Source organism: Zonotrichia leucophrys, chromosome 23 (genome assembly GCF_028769735.1).
Source record: "Zonotrichia leucophrys gambelii isolate GWCS_2022_RI chromosome 23, RI_Zleu_2.0, whole genome shotgun sequence".
Lineage (NCBI taxonomy): Eukaryota > Metazoa > Chordata > Aves > Passeriformes > Passerellidae > Zonotrichia > Zonotrichia leucophrys.
In genome coordinates, this window is record NC_088192.1 from 6,351,768 (window position 1) to 6,374,890 (window position 23,123).

At 51.2% G+C, this 23,123-nt stretch overlaps 1 protein-coding gene and 1 non-coding gene across 7 annotated transcripts in view; both read left to right on the forward strand.

The window, feature by feature from the left end:
- The window catches only part of PUM1 (pumilio RNA binding family member 1), a 104,305-nt gene that overhangs the window by 42,900 nt on the left and 38,282 nt on the right, over nt 1-23,123 (forward strand). For 4 of the 6 annotated variants that reach the window (XM_064731415.1, XM_064731417.1, XM_064731412.1 and 1 more), the window contains exons 7-10: nt 977-1,247; nt 11,033-11,126; nt 12,225-12,329; nt 20,695-20,846. In XM_064731415.1, coding sequence (XP_064587485.1) covers nt 977-1,247; nt 11,033-11,126; nt 12,225-12,329; nt 20,695-20,846 — 622 coding nt within the window. The remainder of the gene's footprint in view (nt 1-976; nt 1,248-11,032; nt 11,127-12,224; nt 12,330-20,694; nt 20,847-23,123) is intronic. The other 2 variants (XM_064731416.1, XM_064731413.1) reach the window with 1 other exon arrangement.
- On the forward strand, nt 18,689-18,772 carry LOC135457345 (small nucleolar RNA SNORD103/SNORD85). The gene has a single exon (XR_010442709.1). It is a non-coding gene; the product is annotated as a small nucleolar RNA SNORD103/SNORD85 (small nucleolar RNA).

Consider the following 23,123-nt stretch of genomic DNA (forward strand, 5'->3'; position numbering starts at 1 on the left):
GACCATGACTTGATTTTCCCTCCTGTACTCCAGCACCTGCTGCAGGATGGGATGCTGGGCTGGAGCATCCTGCCCTGTTTCCCTGCACAGGAGCATTCCCCCAACAAGGGCTGGAGCTCTCCTGCTCTGTTTCCCCCCAGGAAGGGCTGGAGCTCTCCTGCCCTGTTTCCCTGCACAGGAGCATTCCCCCAACAAGGGCTGGAGCTCTCCTGCTCTGTTTTCCTGATCCGTTTTGCCCCCAGGAAGGGCTGCAGCTCTCCTGCCCTATCTCTGACCATTTTTTCCCCCCAAGAGGGGCTGCAGCTCTGTTTGTCTGCATTCATTCCCCCCAGGAAGGGCTGCAGCTCTCCTGCCCTGTTCCTGACCCGTTTTCCCCCCAAGAGGGGCTGGAGCTCTCCTGCTCTGTTTCCCTGACCAGTTTTGCCCCCAGAAAGGGCTGCAGCTCTCCTGCCCTATCCCTGACCAATTTATCCCCCCCAAGAGGGGCTGCAGCTCTCCTGCTCTGTTTCCCTGACCTGTTTTGCCCCCAGGAAGGGCTGCAGCTCTCCTGCCCCATTCCTGACCCGTTTTCCCCCCAAGAGGGGCTGCAGCTCTCCTGCCCTATCCCTGACCAATTTTTCCCCCCCAAGAGGGGCTGCAGCTCTCCTGCCCTGTTTCCCTGACCTGTTTTGCCCCCAGAAAGGGCTGGAGCTTTCCTGCCTTGTTTCCCTGCAGGAGCATTCCCCCAACAAGGGCTGCAGCTCTCCTGCCCTGTTCCTGACCAATTTTTCCCCCTCAAGAGGGGCTGCAGCTCTCCTGCCCTATCTCTGACCATTTTTTCCCCCCCAAGAGGGGCTGCAGCTCTCCTGCCCTTTCCCTGCCCTGTTTTCCCCCCAGAAAGGGCTGCAGCTCTCCTGCTCTGTTTCCCTGACCTGTTTTGCCCCCACAAAGGGCTGCAGCTCTCCTGCCCCGTTCCTGACCCGTTTTCCCCCCACAGCCGCACACCCGGGAACTGCCAGAACTCAGCGAGCGAGGTGGATCTGCTGGGCCCCAACCAGAACGGCTCCGAGGGCCTGGCCCAGCTGGCCAGCACCAACGGGGCCAAGCCTGTGGAGGATTTCTCCAACATGGAGTCCCAGAGCGTGCCCCTGGATGCCATGGAGCACGTGGGCATGGAGCCGCTGCAGTTCGACTACTCCGGCACGCAGGTGCCCGTGGACTCGGCCGCCGCCACCGTGGGGCTCTTTGACTACAACTCCCAGCAGCAGGTACAGAGCTGAGTCTTGGGGCTGATCCCTGGGCCTGAGCCTGAGCCTGAACTCTGATTCTGAACTCTGAGCCTGAGCCCTGATTCTGATCCTTGGTCCCTGAGCCCTCTCTGATCCCAATCCCTTCGCCCACAGCCTTGAGCCCTGAGCCTGATCCTGATCCCTGAGCCTGACCTTTGATCCTGATCCTGTGCCCTGAGCCTGATCCTGATCCCTGAGCCTGACCTTTGATCCTGATCCTGTGCTCTGAGCCTGATCCCTGATCCTGAGCCCTGATTCTGATCCTTGGTCCCTGAGCTCTCCCTGATCCCAGTCCCTTTGCCTGTAGCCTTGAGCCCTGAGCCTGATCCTGATCCCTGAGCCTGATGTTTGATCCTGATCCTGAACCCTGAGCCCTGATCCTCATCCTAAGCTCTAATCCCTGATCCCCAAGTCCTGAGCCCTGATCACCGAGCCCTGAGCCCTCATCTGATCCCTGATCCCTGGTTCCTTTGCCCTGAGCCCTGATCTCTGAGCCCTGATCTCTGATCCCTGATCCTGAGTCCTGATGATCCCTGAGCCCTGATCCTGGGCCGTGATCCTTTAGCCCTGAGCCCTCCCTGATCCTGATCCCATAGCCTTGATTCCTGATCCTGAGCCCTGATCCTGATCTCTCATCCCTGAGCCCTGATCCCTCATCCAGCCCTGTCACTCCACTGGGGTCGCTGTGGGTGGGATGAGCTCAGGATCTGCCCTGGGAGAAGGGATGGAGGAGGGCTGGAGGTGTTGTCGTTGTCTTCATGCTGTGTGTGTCCTCCCAGGGAGCTGAGCAGATCAGCCTCCCATGGCAGCTGGAATAATCACAATTCCCCCAGCAGTATCCCCAGCTCTGCCCTCTCTGGTGATCCTAGCTGTCTCAAGGCATTGGAAAAGAGCTTTAAAGTAGCAAAAAGTGCTAAAAAACCCCAAACAGCCACCCAGGAGCTCAGGAAGTGACTGAGAGCCAGCAGCTGCTCAGCCCACCTGTGAGCCCTGCACTGGGCTTGGCTGAGCCCCACACTGGGTTTTGTTAAACCCCAAATTGGGTGCTCATGGTCCCTGCATTGGGCCCTGCTGAGATGCATGTTGGGCTTGGCTGAGCCCATGTGTGAGCCCTTCTGAGCCCAGCTGTGAGCTCTGCTGAGCCCCACACTGAGCTTTGCTGAGCCCCACACTGAGCTTTGCTGAGCCCCACACTGAGCTTTACTGAGCCCCACACTGAGCTTTGCTGAGCCCCACACTGAGCTTTGCTGAGCCCCACACTGAGCTTTGCTGAGCCCCACACTGAGCTTTACTGAGCCCCACACTCAGCTTTACTGAGCCCCCCATTGGGCTTTACTGAGCCCCACACTCAGCTTTGCTGAGCCCCACATTGTGCTTATTGAGCCCCACACTCAGCTTTGCTGAGCCCCACACTGAGCTTTGCTGAGCCCCACACTGAGCTTTACTGAGCCCCACACTGAGCTTTGCTGAGCCCCACACTGAGCTTTGCTGAGCCCCACACTGAGCTTTGCTGAGCCCCACACTGAGCTTTACTGAGCCCCACACTGAGCTTTGCTGAACCCCACACTGAGCTTTACTGAGCCCCACATTGTGCTTTACTGAGCCCCACACTGAGCTTTACTGAGCCCCACACTGAGCTTTGCTGAGCCCCACACTCAGCTTTACTGAGCCCCACACTGAGCTTTACTGAGCCCCACATTGGGCTTTATTGAGCCCCATATTGTGCTTTAGTGAGCCCCACACTGGGCTTTATTAAGCCCCACACTGAGCTTTACTGAGCCCCACACTCAGCTTTGCTGAGCCCCACACTGAGCTTTACTGAGCCCCACCTTGTGCTTTATTGAGCCCCACATTGTGCTTTAGTGAGCCCTACATTTTGCTTTGCTGAGCCCCACCTTGGGCCCTGGTGAGCCCCACACTCAGCTTTACTGAGCCCCACATTGTGCTTTATTGAGCCCCACACTGCACACTGAGCTTTACTGAGCCCCACACTGAGCTTTGCTGAGCCCCACACTGAGCTTTACTGAGCCCCACACTGAGCTTTGCTGAGCCCCACACTGAGCTTTGCTGAGCCCCACACTGAGCTTTGCTGAGCCCCACACTGAGCTTTACTGAGCCCCACACTGAGCTTTACTGAGCCCCACACTCAGCTTTGCTGAGCCCCACGCTCAGCTTTGCTCAGCCAGAGGCAATTACAAGTTCAAACTTTCTTCTCCCTGAGCCTGTTTTAAGCCCTAAGGGCAGAGTCCACTACTACAAACCTTTATCTGAGCCTGGCTTAGGTTTGTTTGACCTTTCTCCCACACAAGCCCAGACTCCCTTGGCTCCTGCTGAATGCTGGGCCTGGCTCCAGCAATCGACTCCTGCTCTGCTCCTGTTCCTGCTCGTTTGGGTAATGATTGGAAACTTTATTGCTCTCCCTTTGCAAGTCTGATATCCCTCAGAGTGGAAGGGAATCCTTTGTTGGAGCTGATTGCAGGGATATATAACTCTCCCTGGCTTCCCTGAAATATCTGATTTTTTTAGCAGAAGAGCCTCTGGCACTGTGGAGTGAGGGAAAGCATTGCCAAGTTTGTGCTGAGTTATCACAGCCTTAAAAGCAGTGTAAATATCTGGGTTGGAGCTCAATTGGCTGCTCTGTTCTGCAGCATCTTTGGGAGGTTAATGATGGAAAATTTAATGATTAAATAGCTGCTGTAGAGTTCAAAAAGGAGAAAAAAGCAGATAGTTCCAAGTCTTTGTCTCGCTCTGGTGCAAGGCCTGGGATGCCAGAATTACCTCTAAACCAGGAAAGTTGTGTGTTTTTTAAAACATGAGGGCTCCACAAGTGAGCTGCTTCTGGAGAAGCATTAAAGATGGGACTGGAGCAGCACGAGTGGGAAGCCTGGAATTTGCATTTTGTCAGGGTTTTCTATTTAAGTGAAGGCTCATTTACAAGTTTGAGGAATTTTTATTTGTTTCCTTCAGCCTTAAAAAATTAGGATTTCAAATTTGGCACGTCTGGCACCTCACTGGTGGAAATAAACCCTCCCAAAGGGGGGCAGGGTAGGGTCCCTGTTTTTGGGGAGATGCAGTGAGGATTTCAGGCTGGGTTTACATTTTTTATTTCATACCAAGTGGATGAGAACTGTCCATGTGGAGCTGGTGTCACCTCTGTGTCACCAACTGTCTGGGAATGATGGAATCACTGAGCCTGGAAAACCCTCCCAGAACATCAAATCCCAGCTGTGCCCAATGCCCACCCTGTCCCCAGCGCAGAGCTCTGAGTGCCCCCTCCAGGAATTGCTGGGGCACCTGCAGGGATGGGCACTGCAAAGCTCCCTGGGCAGCCCCTGGCAAGGCCTGAGCCCCCTTTGCATGGGGAAATTCCTGCTGTGCCCACCCTGAGCCTGCCCTGGCCCAGCCTGAGGCCGTTCCCTCTGCTCCTGTCCCTGTGCCCTGGAGCACAGCCCGACCCCCCCGGCTGTGCCCTCCTGGCAGGAGCTGTGCAGAGCCACAAGGGCCCCTGAGCCTCCTTTGCTCCAGGCTGAGCCCCTGCCCAGCTCCCTCAGCCCCTCCTGGGGCTCCAGCCCTGTTCCCTGAGCTCCATTTCTGTGCTCTGAAGCCCAAATCCCCTCAGATCTCTCCCTGATTTTGGGGGAGCAGTGAGGACACAGCTGCTGTCCCTCAGTCCCACCCAGGCCCTGCTGGGCTGTCAGACAAATCTGTTATTTTCAGTTTTCAGCCTTGCTGCAGCTTCCACCTGCAGTGAAAGCAAACAGGAGCCTTCAGTCAGCCTGAGGTGCTGTAGTGAAGGTCAGGAATCACTGCCAGCCAGATGTGCCCTCCCAGGGCAGGTTTGTGTCAATCCAGGGGTTTGTGCCCATTCCCTTAATTCCCAGGGGTCCTTGCTGCCCACTGCCACTCTCAGCCTGCATGAAAGGAATCTGACTTCTGCCATTCTGCTGGCAGCAGGAAATCTGTCCTGAACAAGGGGTCTCCTCCCTGAAAATGCCTTTTGGGGCTGTGGGGAAGTGTCCCATCCTTGGAGGGGATTACAGGTGAGCACAGCTGCAGGCTGTGTGAGGAAGAGGAAGGTTTTACCCATGTCTGGTCTGATCAGGGATGTCAGGTGTTGAAATTGCTGATGGAAAACTGATTTTCCAGAATTCCCCTAACTGTGGGGTTCTGCTCCCTTGGAATTCGCTCAGTGAGCTCCTCCACGTGCTGGAAATCATCCTGCATTTGTCTGACATGGAGCAGCCTCACTGAAATGTTGGATGATCTCCCTGAACTCCCTCAGATCCATGTCAGGGCTTTGTAGCTTCTCACTCCCAATGCATTTCCCAGCCTGAAACACCCCAGGTGCCCTTTCCTCATTCCTTTGTCAATTCAGGTTCATGTTCCAGTGCAGAGGTTCCTGTCCTTTTTCTGCTCCCAGTGCCACCTTTGAGCTCTGATCTCTGGGGTTGGAGTGTGGGGCTGTGCCCTCAGCAATGGACACAGCCCAGCAAGGCTTCAGCAGCTCTCCCTGAATAAATGGAGTTGATGATTCCCAGAGCTCTCCTGGTTTATCTGCCTCAGGAGAGGCTGCACTTGGGATGGCTTTTCTTGGCTCTGCTTCCTTGGACAGGCTGCAGGCTGAAATCTGCAGCTGGGCTGAGTTTCTTCTGAGGGAGCTGAGCAAGGCTGTGAATTCAAGGGGAGAGGGAGAGGTCACAGAATCCTGGAATGGTTTGAGTGGGAAAGGACTCAAAACTCATCCAATTCCAACCCCTGCCATGGCAGGAACACCTTTCTCTGTCCCAGACTGCTGCAGCCTGGCCTTGGGCACTGCCAGGGCTCCAGGGGCAGCCACAGCTGCTCTGGGCACCCTGGCACAGCCCAAACCTCTCTAACCAGCCCTTGCCAGGCTACAAAGCCCCTGTGGCAAATGGCACTGGGGGCACCTGCAACCAGCCAGGAAATCATTCTTTCCTTTCCTTTCTCCATTTGCTGCAATGGGTTTTGGTGCTGGTTTCCACCCTTGATTGAGGAATGTGAATGCCAGAGTGGTTTGGGTGGGAAGGGATCTTCAATGGCAGCTGATTGCAGCCCAGGGCCACCTGCCACTGTGCCAGGTGCTGCCAGCCCCAATGCCCAGCCTGGCCTTGGGCACTGCCAGGGCTCCAGGGGCAGCCACAGCTGCTCTGGCAATTCCCTCCCCACCTTCCCAGGGAGCAATTCCCAATTCCCAAGATCCCATCTAAATCCCTCCTCTCTTAGTTTAAGCCATCCCCCCTTGTTCTGTGCTGTAAAAAGTCCCTCTCCAGCTTTCTTGCAGACCTTTTATGTCTGGAAGTCAGATTTTGCAGGGACTGGATGAGCCCCCAGAGCAGGCAGACAACAAAAAGAGCCAAGAGCAGCAGATGAAATATTGATGGTGAAGTACTGAGGCTCTGAGTGGGTGTGGATTCCTTTCTCCCAGTTTTGCTGATTCCCAGGTGGTCCATTGAGTTGCATTTGGGAGGTGTGCAAATCCTCACATGTATAAAGTGAGCAGAAGTGTTTTTAGGAAGGAAAAATGCTTTTTGTGCCCTCAAGACAAGGAAATGATAATGCAGCCACTTCCTCTTTGCTTCGCTGTGATGGAATCTTCATCAGCAGGCTGGAAAAACATGGGGGAACTCAAGGGTTTGGTGAAATTGTGCAGCTGAAGAAAGCTAAAAAGCTGAAATTGCTGAGCTGATATAGCACACCCCAACTCTGAGGATGCTGCAGAGGAATCCACACTTCAGGAGGAAGCAGTTTAGGGTTATAGGATTTTTATAGGATTTTTTCTCCATATTTGCTGAGAGTATAGGATGTTGCTGGTCACTCCCACAGAGCCACTGCCCCTCATTCCGTGTTCTGCTGCTCCTGTTGTCCATCACCTCCTTGGTGTTTTGCCCTCAGGGGTGTTCACAGAATTCCCAGAATCACTGGGTTGGAAGAGACCTTCAAGCTCATTGAGTCCAACCCAGCCCCAACACCTCAACTCAACCCTGGCACCCAGAGCCACATCCAGGCTTTGTTAAACACCCCCAGGGATGGGGACTGCACCACCTCCCTGGGCTGCTGAAGCTCAGGGTTCCAAAGTCTCTCCTCTCTCCTCACAGATCCTCAAGATCAGATTAAAATGTGGGGGTGCGCAGGGGTGTCAGCACAAAACCTGTGGGTGCATCACAAATCACAGAATGCCAGAATGGTTTGGGTTGGAAGGGCCCCCTCACTTCCTGTGAGCTACCTGGGCATGGCCCCAGCCACTGGCCTGGAGAAAAACGGGAAATTTCCCTTTCCATCTGGTATTGGAGCTGTTTGAACTCAAACTTCCCCTCACAGGGTTGGAAGAGACCTCCAAGATGATCGAGCCCAGCCCAGCCCCAACCCCTCAACTCAACCCTGGCACCCAGTGCCACATCCAGGCTTTGTTAAACACACCCAGGGATGGTGACTCCACCACCTCCCCGGGCAGAACATTCCAGAACTTTATCACCCTTTCTTTGAAAAACTTTTTCCTGATATCCAACCTGTATTTCCTTGGTGCAGCTCCAGTCTGTGTGCTCTGGTTCTGTCAGTGCCTGCAGACAGAGCCCAGCCCCAGCTGAGCACGGGCACCTTTCAGGAGCTGCAGAGAGTGATGGGGGCACCCCTGAGTCTCCTTTTCTCCAGGCTGAGCACCCCCAGCTCCCTCAGGGCTTCCTCACAGGGTTTGTGTCCCAAGATGTCACTGGAGCTTTGCCCAAGCTCCTGGTGACCTGAGCAGAGCTGCCACCCAGCTTTGTGTGACCACAAAAAACTCCTTAAAACAACAAAAAGGGCAGGAAAAGCAGGTGTGTTGTGCACCCAGCCTGCTCAGGGTGTTTTATGGCCCAGGAGGCAATAAAGGAACTGTAGATCAGATATTTTCCTCCACAGGGAAAGTTCTGATAGCCCCTGAGGGATGAGCAAACAAAGCCGTTGTGAGGGGGAGGGTTTGGCACACAACAGGTTAATTCTGGCTGCCCTAACTGCTGCATTTCCACCTCATAAACCCAATGCTGATCCCTCAGATGTGTTTTCTCCACCTGAACTTGTAAAAAGACAAAAATAATGGTGGATTTTCTCACCCAGCTTTGCTCACCCTGCTCTCAGGAGAAGCGATGCCAATTTTTGCCTCTAAATAAAATAAGTAATAGAATTTTCTTGATGTTTCTGGGCTTCTTCTTGATGGTTGTGGGTTTCTGCCAAAAATTTGGGCAGAATTATTGCTGTGTCTGCCAGCAGTTCACTTGTCTGAAAGGAGGGCAGGATAATAGGTGTGAAAATTGGAGGCATTTGGGCATCCAAGTCTGTTCTGAGGGAGTGGAGGGAGAAAACATTTCTCACAGTGCTCTGTGAAGTCATTCCCACCTAGAAATGATCCCTGGAAGTGAGGGGGGGTGGACATGCTGGATAATTTCTGAGGAGATATTCAGCTGGCATGTCCTTAATGTTTTAATTAGAGCTGAACATGGTGAATTCAGGGATTTCCTTTAGAGAGAGGCAAAAGAAGCTGGGAAGGAAACTTTTTGTAAGACTCTGAAGAAAGAAAAATAAACCCCAAACCCTCAGCAAAAACACTTCAAGGGAATCCTATTATTTTTATTTAGTGAGCAATAAATTCTCAATAACCTTGAGCAGTGAGCAGGTAAGGGAAGTGTTTGGTCTGGGTTTTATGATCCTGGGGCTGTGTCCCCTCTCTGGCTCTGAGGGCATTTTGGGTGTCCCAAACTTGGCTCTGCATCCCTTTGCCATCCCCTTTGCATCCCATTTCCCACTTCAGCCAAACTGGGAGGGCACACTGGTGGCACTGGTGGGTGGGAGTGCTCCTGGGGACCCCCAGGCTGCAGCTGGGGCTGAGCAGGGCTGGGATAAATCCTTTGGGATTGAGGGAAGAGCAGAGGGAAAAGCTGGGCTGGGGGTGGCTGTGCTGCAGCAGTGTGGGGTTTGTCAGGTGTGTTACCACAGGCATTGATTCCAGAGGAGTTCAGATCCTTGGGAGGTGTGGAGAGGAGAATCTGTGGGCTTAAAGGAAATGTGGTGGGAAGGGATTGCTGGAAAAGGAAGGAATTGCTGCTTTTTGTGTGTGAGCTCAGCAGTGTTGGTGTGTTTGTGTGTGAGCTCAGCACTGTTGGTGTGCTTGTGTGTGAGCTCAGCACTGTTGGTGTGTTTGTGTGTGAGCTCAGCACTATTTGTGTGTTTGTGTGTGAGTTCAGCAGTGTTGGTGTGTTTGTGTGTGAGCTCAGCACTGTTTGTGTGTTTGTGTGTGAGCTCAGCACTGTTGGTGTGTGTGTGTGTGTGAGCTCAGCAGTGTTGGTGTGTGTGTGTGTGAGCTCAGCACTGTTGGTGTGTTTGTGTGGGAGCTCAGCAGTGTTGGTGTGTTTGTGTGTGAGCTCAGCAGTGTTGGTGTGTTTGTGTGTGAGCTCAGCACTGTTTGTGTGTTTGTGTGTGAGTTCAGCAGTGTTGGTGTGTTTGTGTGTGAGCTCAGCACTGTTTGTGTGTTTGTGTGTGAGCTCAGCACTGTTGGTGTGTGTGTGTGAGTTCAGCACTGTTGGTGTGTGTGTGTGAGCTCAGCATGTTGGGTGTTTGTGTGTGAGTTCAGCACTGTTGGTGTGTGTGTGTGAGCTCAGCACTGTTGGTGTGTTTGTGTGTGAGTTCAGCAGTGTTGGTGTGTGTGTGTGTGAGTTCAGCACTGTTGGTGTGTTTGTGTGTGAGTTCAGCAGTGTTGATGTGTGTGTGTGTGAGCTCAGCACTGTTGGTGTGTTTGTGTGTGAGTTCAGCAGTGTTGGTGTGTTTGTGTGTGAGTTCAGCAGTGTTTGTGTGTGAGCTCAGCAGTGTTGGTGTGTTTGTGTGGGAGCTCAGCAGTGTTGGTGTGTTTGTGTGTGAGTTCAGCACTGTTTGTGTGCTTGTGTGTGAGCTCAGCACTGTTGGTGTGTGTGTGTGAGCTCAGCACTGTTGGTGTGTTTGTGCCAGATTTCAGGACACTGTTTTGTGTCTGATTTCAGGACAGTGTGTGTGTTTCTGTGACTGAGTTAGGGAGTGTTGGTGTGTTTGTGCCTGATTTAAAGAGGATTTATGCCTGATTTCAGGGGTGTTTGTATATTTGTGCCCAGTTTAAGGACATTGTTTGTATTTTGTGCCTGATTTAAGGACACTATTTGTGCCTAGTTTCAGGGCTGTTTGTGCCCATTTAAGGGCTGGTTTTACCCACTTTAAGGGCTGTTTGTACCCACTTTAAGGGCTGTTTGTGCCCACTTTAAGGGCTGTTTGTACCCACTTTAAGGGCTGTTTGTGCCTAGTTTCAGGGCTGTTTGTACCCACTTTAAGGGTTATTTGTACCCACTTTCAGGGCTGTTTGTGCCCAGTTTCAAGGCTGTTTGTGCCCACTTTAAGGGTTATTTGTACCCACTTTCAGGGCTGTTTGTGCCCACTTTAAGGGCTGTTGGTACCCACTGTAAGGGCAGTTTGTGCCCAGTTTCAAGGCTGTTTGTGCCCACCTTAAGGTCTGTTTGTGCCCATTTTCAAGGCTGTTTGTGCCCACTTTAAGGGTTATTTGTACCCACTGTAAGGGCTGTTTGTACCCACTTTAAGGGCTGTTTGTGCCTGGTTTCAGGGCAGTTTGTGCCCACTTTAAGGGTTATTTGTACCCACTTTCAGGGCTGTTTGTGCCCAGTTTAAGGGCTGTTTGTGCCCACTTTCAGGGCTGTTTGTACCCGGTTTCAGGGCTGTTTGTGCTCTCCCCACAGCTGTTCCAGAGGCCCAATGCACTGGCAGTGCAGCAGCTGACAGCAGCCCAGCAGCAGCAGTACGCCCTGGCTGCTGCCCACCAGCCACACATAGGTGAGTCTGCCTCTCCCCAGCCCTTCTGATCCATGGGGAAACTCCAGGGAAAAGGATTGGGAGGGTTTCAAATGTATTTTACAGCTGATAATCAATGCATGAACAGAAGTGCGTTTTTACAGATTGCTTGTGGGTGTCTCTTGCACACTTAGAAGCCTTTTAGAGGAGTTCCCTGTGTGGCAGAACTGACACTCTCACCCTCCTGAGGGTGCTGTCAGTCAGGAGAGGCTTTGGAAGTTTGAGTGAAGCATAAATCAGGGTGACAGCACAGAGAAGTGAGGGGAAATGCACAATTTAGTATCAGCTAAATGTGCTTCCAGGGGTCTTAGGAGTTTAAAATGTAATTTATGCAAAGACATGATTAATATTAATAAAAATTATTCATAAAATATATACAGACATATATGTATCTATATGTTAAAAAATATATTTTTATTAACTGGGAATAAAGCACTCAATCATGTGTAGAAACCCAGGAAAACAATGCATTAATTTTTTTAGCACATTAGGCAATTTGTGGTAGTTTTTCCTGCCCAAAACCCCAATATAAATGTGTTGGGGCTCTGTGCTTTGCCCTTGTGTGCTTAGTGCAGTTCAGGGATTGAAATTATTCAGCTTTTTACCTTCCTCCCCTTCACCTTCACCTCCCCTGCACACCCCTCTCCCGCCCACCTGGGCTCTCTAATGATTAAACTGTTTTTCCTCTCTGAGCCCTGTCCACACTGACCAGCTGGAATGCTGGGATGCTGTGGGAGCTCAGGATGGGGTCCTGATTTACTCACTGTAGGAAATACAGAGTAGCAACAAGCTCCAGTCTCCTGAACAGGGTCTGTCTGCCCTGCAGAAGCACCTGAGCTGTTGGATATAAAGGATTTTACCTCTTAAGGACCATTGAATCCTTGGAATTGGGGTTTTTAATGCCAGATCTCTCCTCTGCCCACCAACACTCACAGGTTGTCACTCCCTATAGAAACCCACCCCCAAAAAGCTTCAAACCACGGAACCAGCCTGAGTTTGGTGTTGTCCAGGCAGCACAGGGGGGCTGTGCTGGGGCTGCAGTCCTGTTGAGTTTGTTTTCACTGACAGCAATGTTTTCAGCAGGTTTAGCTCCTGCCGCCTTCGTTCCCAACCCCTACATCATCAGCGCGGCGCCTCCGGGGACGGATCCGTACGCGGCCGGGCTGGCGGCCGCTGCCACGTTAGGTGAGAGCTCCCAGCTCCCTCTGCATGCCCAGCCCTCCCTGCTCTGCATTGCAGGGCAAACAGCAGCGTCCTGGCCTGGAGAACTGGCACCATGGTGTGGCTGGGAGTAAAACCAGAGTTTGTCCTTAAAACCAGAGATGAAATGGGATCATTTTCGTTCGAGGCTCCCAGAGTAAATGGGAATGGAACAGACACAAATACTGCTCTGTTTTTGGGGTGTTCTGGTGACAGGGAAAACCTCTGAAGCTAACCCAGCAGGGAAAACCTCTGGAAATAGGTTTCTTAAAGGCTGGAAAGATGCAGGATGTGTATCCTGCCAGGAGAGTTGTGTCTCCTGTTCAGCCTGTGGTGCACCCTGCAAACGAGCTCTTCCCTGAAATTCTGCTGGGAATTTCCACTTTCCAGCAGGTGAACACATCCAGATCTGCTGGGGCTCCCAGAGCAAATGGGAAGGGAACAGACATAAATATTGCTCCATTTTTGGGGTGTTTTGGTGACTGACAGTAGCAGGGAAAACCTCTGAAAACAGATTTCTTAAAGGCTGGAAAGATGCAGGATGTGTTCAGCTTGTGGTGCACCCTGCAAAGGAGCTCTTCCCTGAAATTCTGTTGGGAATTTCCACTTTCTAGGAGGTGAACACATCCAGATCTGCTGGGTCTTCCAGAGCAAATGGGAAGGGAACAGACACAAGTACTGCTCCATTTTTGGGGTGTTTTAGTGGCTGACAGTAACAGGGAAAACCTCTGAAAACAAGCTTTGAAAGGCTGGATAGATGCAGGATGTGTTCAGCTTGTGGTGCACCCTGCAAAGGAGCTCTTCCCTGAAGTTCTGCTGGGAATTTCCACTTTCCAGCAGGTGAACACATCCAGATCTGCTGGGACTCCCAAAGCAAATGGGAAGGGAACAGACACAAATATTGCTCCATTTTTGGGGTGTTTTGTGACAGGAAACTTCGACTAACCAGCAGGAAAACCTCTGAAAACAGATTCTTAAAGGCTGCAAGATCAGATGTGTTCCTGCCAGGAGTGTGTTGCGTCAGCCTTGTGGTGCACCCTGCAAACGAGCTCTTCCCTGAAGTTCTGCTGGGAATTTCCACTTTCCAGGATCTGAACACGTCCAGATCTGCTGGGGCTCCCAGAGCAAATGGGAAGGAGCAGACACAAATATTGCTCATTTTTGGGTGTTTTGTGGACTGACAGTAACAGGGAAAACCTCTGAAAACAAACTTTGAAAGGCTGGATAGATGCAGGATGTGTTCAGCTTGTGGTGCACCCTGCAAAGGAGCTCTTCCCTGAAGTTCTGCTGGGAATTCCCACTTCCCAGCAGGTGAACACATCCAGATCTGCTGGGGCTCACACTGGGAATGTGCCCTTTCCCAGATGGCAGCAAAGATGGAGCCTCTGCTCTTTGTGCAGGATCCTCCTCCAGCCATTCGTGTATCGGTTCCCAAATTCCTCCCAGCTGTCACAGCCAGAGCTGCAGGTTCTGGAGGTGCCAGCTCTGTGTCACAGCTCTGTGTCAGGCACTGTGGGGGACACGGTGACAGTGGAACTGCTGCTGGGGGGCCAAAAATTCTTGCCCAGGCACTGGGAACAAAGCAGGAGTGTGCTTGTAGGGGAGAGGATTTTCAAAGGAAGAACATGATTTTAGGAAAAGCATGATTTTTAGAGGAAGAACATGATTTTAGGAGAGGATTTTCATAGGAGGAACTTAATTTTAGGAGAGGATTTTTAGAGGAAGAACATGCTTCTTGGAGGAGAATTTTAAACAAAGAACATGATTTTAGGAGAGGATTTTCAAAGGAGGAACATGATTTTAGGAGAGGATTTTTAGAGGAATTTTGGGACGGAATTTTTAAAGGAAGAACATGATTTTAGGAGAGGGTTTTTGGAGGAAGAACATGATTTCAGGAGAGGATTTTCAAAGGTGGAACATTTTAGGAGAGGATTTTTAAAGGAAGAACATGATTTTTAGAGGAAGAACATGATTTTAGGAGAGGATTTTCAAAGGCAGAACATTTTAGGAGAGGATTTTTAGAGGAATTTTTGAGAGGATTTTTAAAGGAAGAGCATGATTTTAGGAGAGGATTTTTAAAGGAAGAACATGATTTTAGGAGAGGATTTTTAAAGGAAGAACATGCTTCTGGGAGGGGATTTTTAAAGGAGAAATGTGCTTTTAGGACATGATTTTTAAAGGAAGAACATGATTTTAGGAGAGGATTTTTAAAGGAAGAACATTTTAGGAGAGGATTTTTAAAGGAAGAACATGATTTTAGGAGAGGATTTTTAGAGGAAGAATGTGCTTTTAGAGGAGGATTTTTCTAACCATGCCTGAGCAGGGCAGAGGGAATGTTCTGTGCTGCAATGAGCGCTGCTCTGGTTGGGCTGGGCTGTTTGTGGGGGCTCTCACTGCTGCCACACCACTTCCAGCTTGTAAACTCACTTCAGCCCTCTGGTTTTGGGTGGCTTGTCCCAGATCAAAGCCACAGATCTGTGCTGTGTGTGGATGTGACACTCTGTGGTTTGGGACACAGCTTTGGTCCAGCTCTTCCCAAAGCCCTGCTGAGCTTTTCAGCTTTGAGGCCATCGCGGGGTCAGCTCTGAAATGGGAACTCAGTGACTGCTGCCCACTTGGTGGAGGTTTTAGTGCATCATGCAGATGTGTGTGAAGAGTTTGGGTTATAATCTGGAGTTCCATGCTGGGATTGTGCAATGCCGTGGGGACATTGGGTGGGGGCAGCAGCAGCCTTGGCAGAGGGTGACGCCGTGTTCTGTGGGACAGAGCCAAGGGCAGGGACACAAGGACATTGCTGATCCCCTCTGGGTGGTGAATGGAGCAGGCGGTGAATGGGCTGGGCTGCAGCTGCCCAGTGCAGTCAGAGGAGCTCCAGGGCTCCCTTCCAGGCAGAGGAGGAGATTTGTGAATGATTCCTGGACAGAGAGGCTCCAGCTTGGCCTTCCTGCATCACCCCAGGGCCCCCAGAGCTCCTTGCTGGGCAGCAGCAGAGTGCAGAGAGCAGCAGCTTGATTTCATAGAAACACCCCATGGAACTGGGCCACGTTTCCAGGAAATACCAAGTGTTGGCCACAAGGTTTTTTTCATTTCTCAGCTCTACTGAAGCTGAGCTGCCTGAGCTTTTGCAGCCTCTGAGCAGGAGAAAACCCCATCTAGGCCGTGCTTAACTCAGGTTTTAGATGTTGGAACTGAAAATAATCCAAGGAATAGCTAAAGCAATAGCTATTAATAACCTCAGGAATACCTAAAGCATCCCAAACTTGGCATCAGGGCCTCTACTTGGAGTAATTCTAAATTTATGATTCTTAAAAGAAACCAAACAATGTGTCATGTGCTGGGTGTATTTATAGTGTTACACCACTGAGAAAAGGAGTTATTTTAACCCTCTCATCACCCTAGAAATGACAATATAAACTCCATGCTGATATTTATTTCAGAAAAGCATCTTTCCTGTCTAGGCCTGAGCAGGTTTGAGAACCCTTTTTTTTTTCTGTCATGGCTGACAGCAGCACTGGAGGAACAGGAGACAATTGAAATGTTTATACAAAGCCAGAAAGCCTCCTTGATGTGCCTGGGAGTGTTAAATTGGGAGAACTTGGAGGAGCTTTTGAGATGGAAGAAATGAATTTGGAGTTTATTGCTCCCAGTTCCTCTCAGAGCAGAGAGGAGGCTTTGGTGTGTGTTTTATGGCAGAGATAATCTGTCAATTAAAGTTCTGCCATTATGGCAGGTTTGTCATGATTGTGAGACTGGCAGCTCCAGGATAATGCTCTTCTCTTCCCAACAATAGCAGCATTTTAAAGAACAAATTTGAATGCAGAAGGAAGAACTTCCTAAAAAAACACCCTAATTTAGATTTTAAACTGTGGGGAAGATACTGCTGCCTTTGAATTGCCTTCCATCATTTGAGAAAGATGCCACTCAAAAAACTGAAAACTTGCCTTTTTTAGGCCAGTTGGGAAATGATTCCCTCTGGGGTGGGATATTGCAGGTAGAAAAGTGTTCCTGTTCTTTGTGGGGAGATGGATGAAGGCTGGGATAGCCTGATTACAGGAAAAGCAGAGGCTCCCACAGCAGGTTCTGGGGTTTTTTCAGCCTTGGGGGTAGGAAATGATTCCCTCTGAGGTGAAGTCAGAGTGTTCTGTTCTCTGTGGGGAGGTGGGTGAATGCTGGGATAGCCTGGATACAGGAGATCAGAGACTCCCACAGCAGTTCTGGGGTTTTTTGAGACTTGGGGTTAGGAAATGATTCCCTCTGAGGTGAGGGATTTAAGATAGAAAAGTGTTCCTGTTCTTTGTGGTGAAGTGGATGAATGTTGGGATAACCTGGATGCAGGGAAAGCAGAGGCTCCCACAGCAGGTTCAGCCTTGGGGGTAGGAAATGATTCCCTCTGGGGTGGAGTCAAAGTGTTCTGTTCTTTGTGGGGAGATGGATGAATGCTGGGATAACCTGGATACAGGAAGAGCAGAGGCTCCCACAGCAGGTTCTGGGATTTTCAGCCTTGGGGTGGGAAATGATTCCCTCTGAGGTGAAGTCAGAGTGTTCTGTTCTTTGTGGGGAGGTGGGTGAAGGCTGGGATAGCCTGGATACAGGAGAAGCAGAGGCTCCCACAGCAGGTTCAGCCTTGGGGGTAGGAAATGATTCCCTCTGGGGTGGAGTGTTGCAGGTAGAAAAGTGTTCTGTTCTTTGTGGGTGGAGGAATGCTGGGATAACAATGCTGGGATAACCTGGATGCAGGGAAAGCAGAAAACCCCACAGCTGAGGTTTTCAGCATTGGGGGTAGGAAATGATTCCCTCTGAGGTGAGGGGTTCAAAGTGTTCCTGTTCTTTGTGGGGAGGTGATGAATGCTGGGATAACAGTGCTGGGATAGCCTGGATACAAGGAAAGCAGAGGCTCCCACAGCAGTTCTGGGGTTTTCAGCCTTGGGGGTAGGAAATGATTCCCTCTGGGGTGAAGTCAAGATAGAAAAGTGTTCCTGTTCTTTGTGGGGAGGTGGGTGAATGCTGGGATAGCCTGGATACAGGAAGAGCAGAAAACCCCACAGCAGGTTCTGGGATTTTCAGCCTTGGGGGTAGGAAATGATTCCCTCTGAGATGAGGGATTCAAGATAGAAAAGTGTTCCTGTTCTTTGTGGGGAGGTGGATGAATGCTGGGATAACCTGGATACAAGGAAAGCAGAGGCTCCCACAGCAGTTCTGGGGTTTTCAGCCTTGGGGGTAGGAAATGATTCCCTCTGGGGTGAAGTCAGAGTGTTCTGTTCTCTGTGAGGAGGTGGGTGAATGCTGGGGTGATCTGGCCACAGGAAAAGCAGAGGCTCCCACTGCAGTTCTGGGGTTTTCAGCCTGGGTGAGAGGATCAGGCCCGTGGTGCTGAGCTGGAGCACAGGTGGGTGTGGGCACACCCTGCCAGGACTGGCATGTGGGAGCCCCTGCAGCCGGGTCTGTGCTGGGGGCCCCACAGTGCCAGCCTGGGCAGGGCTGGGGCAGCAGCTCTGGGCTCAGCTGCTCACTGCCACCCCTAGAGCAGCACAGATCAGTGGGAATTTGAAGGGATCACCCCACAGACTCCTGGGAATTCCACAGGGATCACCCCACAAACCATTGGGAATTCAAAGAGATCACCCCACAAGTCAGTGGGAATTTGAAGGGATCACCCCACAAATCCCTGGGAGTTCTGAAGGGATCACCCCACAAATTAGTGGGAATGCCACAGGGATCACCCCACAAACCACTGGGAATGCCACAGGGATCACCCCACTGATCACTGGGGATTCCACAGTGATCACCCCACAAATCAGTGGGAATTTGAAGGGATCACCCCACAGGTCAGTGGGAATGCCACAGGGATCACCCCACAGATTGGTGGGAATTTTAAAGGGATCACCCCACAGATCACTGGGAATTTGAAGGGATCACCCCACAGGTCAGTGGGAATTCCAGTGGATCACCCCACAGATCACTGGGAATTTTGAAGGCATCACCCCACAGACCCTGGGCTTGCTGCCTGCAGCCTCTCTCAGCTCCTGGGGCAGCTGGATTTGCTGTCATTGCTGTCAGTGCTGCTCAGCCTGGCTGCCCTGCAGGAGAGGCTGGGCTGGGCAGGCTGAGATGGAAGCACAAGCCCTGAGTGCTCTCACACATCTCAGTGATGCTCTGAGCACGTTCCCAGCTGGATTTGCTGCTGTTCCCTGCCAGGAGCAGCTCTGTGTGTGACACAGCATGGGCAATATTCAGTATTCACCTCCAGAGGTGCTGGAATTTCTCTTTTGCCAGGAATGCCCAGCTGTGGTGAGAGCAGAGCAGCATCTCCTGGAGGAGGGGGAGCAGCTCTGGGTGCTGCTGGCTCTGGCAGTGATGCCACACTTGCCCTCACTGAGAACTCTGTTCAATAATGAGCCTCTCTCTGTGCTCGGAGCAGCTGAGCCAGACCCGCAGCCCTTTCAAACCCAGCTGCTGCAAACTTCAAAGCCTCCTCTGCTTTTGTGCACCCACAGCTTTGGCAGCAGCCTCTGCCTAGGAGAAAAGCCCATCTAGGCTCTGCTTGGTTGATAATTAGAGCTGAGACTAAAGTATCCCAGAGAGATGCCCAAATTTTGCCCAGATGAAGGGATTGCAGCAGCCTGAGGGCAAATGCAGGTTAATGACTTGCATTAAAAGGGAGCAGTTGCAGCCCTTGCCCTGTTGGGTGCGGGAGAACCCTGGGAGTTGGGCTCTGATGTGCATTCAGTGATTATAAACAGGTTAAAATCCCTCCCTGCCTCCCTGTCTGTGCCTGCTGAGGCACCACCTTTGTAGCACTGTTCATTTGCTGCAGGTTTTTTTCCGTTTTAGCTGGCACTGCTCATGAATTTCCAGGGTGGAAGGTAAGAAGTGAGTGGTTGCTGCTGCAGAACTGAGTAGGAGAAGCAGATCAGCCTCTCTGATTCTGTAAATCCAGCAAGGATGGCCTTTGGGGGGAGACACAAATCCAGGTGTTCAGCATCTGCCTGGAATTAGCCAGCACCTCCCTGCTGAGCACAGAGCTGGGCACCTCACTCCTAAATCTGGGGAAAGCAGAGTAGTTCAAACCAGAATAATGTAATGAGAGTAACTCGTACATGTTTGAAACATGAATTTAGTATTTGGCACAAAGCATGGGATGAATGTTCTGAAGTGTGGATGTGGGAGCAGGAGCTCATCCAGCTCCTTGGCATCCTGCAGGATTCAGCTGAGCCTGGTACTGTAACAATCAAGCAGAAAGGAACAAAAACCAAAAGGAAAAGGGACTTGAAGGATTTCCCCCATTGTCACAGCCAGGCTAACACTGAGCACTGCTTTCACCTCCCTTTTTTGTGTCATCCCTCATTTTCCATGGAATCATCGATTTGGGCAGATCCCAAGTGCTGAGATTCTCTCTTTAAAAATAAAAAATCCTCTTTTTACTGCAGACATGACCAAGGTTCTCTAAAGATTTGTTTATTCCAGTGTCACACCTGACCTGGCTGTGCCTGAGCTATTCCTGCTGTGGGAGGGAGCCCTGGAATGGGGATGTATTTGTGAATTAAAAGGAACACTTCTGCTTTCTGCTGACCTTTCCTAAAGATATCAAACAGTCATATTAAAAATATTATTGGATTCCCATCTGTGTTATTGGGTGGGAAAGGCTCCTCCCTCCAGCTCTGAGAGCTTCCTCAGCATTATTCTAACTGGGATTATTTAAGGAGAGAGGTTGCCATTCTGCTATCTCCAAATTTCTGTGCTGTCCTGGTAAACACAAGGAATCTTCAAAAGTGAGGCTTTTTCTGCTGCTCTCCAGGGTCATTATTATTATCATTACTATTTTTATTTTTAAGCCTCTTAAGTTTGAGGAGGGGATGTGAAGTGTGGGGAGGGAATGTGGGAAGGGACAGGATGGTGCAGCCTCTTTTAGGGGAGATTTGCAAATGCAAAGCAGGGCTGGAAAAAGCATTTTTATACTTGAGGGTTGATGCACTCCAGCTGTGAAGAGGTTTGGTAATTTGTTGAGGAGCTGAAGGTGGATGGCAGTGAGCTGTGAATGTCAGCTGGGATTAGAAGTTATCTCTGTGCTTCAAACAAGGTTCCTCTGTTGGGATTGGAGATTTTTGTTCCTTCTCTGTAAAACCAGGGCACACCAATAAAAACATGGAATCACTGCTGGAGAGTTTGACTTGGTGCAGTGATGAAATTCCAGGTTTGACTTGAAACTTCATAAAATGTGTGCCCCAAATGCCAAATGCCTCTGTGTTTGCGGAGGGTTTCACCCAGATCCCATCAAACCAGGCATGATAAGCAGTGGTTTTGGGGCACCCCTTGCCCCCCCAGGTGCTCACCCTGCCCTGCTGTGTTCCAGGTCCAGCTGTGGTGCCTCACCAGTACTATGGAGTCACTCCCTGGGGAGTTTATCCTGCCAGCCTCTTCCAGCAGCAGGCGGCCGCCGCCGCCGCCGCCACCAACTCGGCCAGCCAGCAGAGCACGCAGCAAACGCAGCAGGGCCAGCAGCAGGTAAGGCTGGCACCTCCTGGCACCTCCTGGGCTCTGCGTGGGGAGTGACCCCAGGGATGGGGGATTGCAGCCCCTGGCCCTGCACAGAGCCCCAGCAATCCCAGCCTGGGCATCCCTGGGAGTGCTGTGCAAACTGCAGCCTCTGGGCCATCTGTGCCCATGCCCACTCCCATGCCCATTCCCATTTGCATTCCCATTCTCATTCCCATGCCCATTCCTGTGCCCCTTTCCATTCCCATACCCATTCCCATGCCCCTATTCTTGTGCCCATTCCCATTCCTGTAGCCCTTTCCATGCCCATTTCCATTCCCATGCCTCTTTCCATTCCCATGCCCACTCCCATGCCTATTTCCATTGCCATGCCCATTTCCATGTCCATTCCCGTGCCCACTCCCATTCCCATTCCTGTGCCCATTCCCATGCCCATTCCCATGCCCATCACCATTCCCATGCCCATTCCCGTGCCATTTCTGCCATTCCCTTGCTCATCCCATTCCCATGCCCATCCCATTCCCATGCCTTCGTGCCATTTCCATGCCATTTCCATTGCCCATTCCTATGCCATCCCATTCCCATTCCTGTGCCCATTCCCATGCTCATTTCCATTCCCATTCCTCTGTCCATGCCCTTGCCCGTTCCCATGTCATTCCCGTGCCCACTCCCATTCTCATTCCTGTGCCCATTTCCATGCCCATTCCCATTCCCATTTGCATTTTCATTCCCATACCTATTCCCATGCCCCCATTCCCATGCCCATTCCTGTGCCCCTTTCCATTCCCATGCCCATTCCCATGCCCATTCCTGTGCCCATTCCCTCTGGGGAGCAGCATCAGGGAGAATTTCTTCCCAGGGAGGCTGTTGGTTCAGTGGAAGGAGTTGCCCACTGGAGTGGAGTCCCTGTGCCTGGGGGTGTTTAAGGAGAGCCTGGGTGTCACTTTGTCACTCAGTGCCATGGTCTGGGTGACAGGATGGTGCCAGCTCACAGGTTGGACTCGATGATCTCAAAGGTCTTCTCCAGCCCAGCTGATTCTGTGGAAAACCCAACCCAGCCTCCCCTGACACAGCTGCAGCCATTCAAAACCCTGATGTTTTCCATCGCTGATCCTGACCTCAGCTCTGGGTAGCTTTAAATGAACAGAAAACCCTTTGGCCTCTCCTGAATACAAAGGGACAGGAGCCACCTGTACATCTGTAATTTGATTTATCCATCATGCCTGTGGAGAGTGGCACATGAACATGGGTGGTGATGAATTATTGTCAGAGCTTTGGGGAGGCTGGAAGGGCCTGAGCTGTGCAGCAGCAAACCCCTGGTGCTGTTGGTGTGTGAGGGGAATCGCCAGGAGCCAGAGCTGGGTTCTGTCCCCTCAGCAGCTCTCCAGTCTGGTCCTGGGTTATGGCAGAATAAAGAGCTACTGGCAGCTGAATTTCTCAGCTCAGAAGCTGAAAACCCTTTGAAAACCAAACCCCAGTGTCAGGAGGTGTTCTAAGGCCTTTACAGATGCAGCAGGCATGAGCTGAGAGGCTATTAAAATAAAATATCTCAGTGCCAGTGGCCTTTATGGGATGTTTCATTACTTTTATGGCCGTGGAGCAGGTGTGAGTGGGGTCAGGAGCGGGGTTTGGAATGCAAACCTTGCTCTGAGGGGATGCAGCAGGGATTGTTTGCATTAAAAGTGCTGAGGCAGAGGCTTTGGGAACCTGGAGCACTGAGTGTGGACACTTGATTTGTCACCCTTGTGACATCTTAATAGTGTGTTAATAAACCCAGCAGCATTCCAGTGCTGCAGTCTGCACCCCCTGGAATTCTTGGCTCCCAGAGATTCCCTGGGCTGGAGGGTTCCTGTCAGTGATGGAGAGAGCCAGGGAGACTGATTCAGTGATCAGAATCTGACTTTATTGTGGGATACAAACACTTGGGTACCATTTTAGGGATACTGGTAATGTGTACTGCAGTGATCAGGTTAAAATCACACACACAAACTTATGCCTATAACAACATTTCTTACTTGCACAGTTTAATGGGATTTTCTTTTTCTGGTAAATCCATCTGATTGAATCTTCTTGCAATCCAGGTCTAATTTTCAAGGTTTCATTTGCTTTCACCAAGGCATCCTGTTATCAAATCTCTTGTGTCAGCCAGGTCCACAGTCCATCATCTCTCTTGTGTCCCCCAACATTCCAGTGGTTTCCTGTGCAGGCTCTGGCAGGCTCGGGGGGCCCCTCCCAGTCAGTGACAATGGGGATCCTCCCCAGCCTCTCTGTGCACAGTCGGTGTTT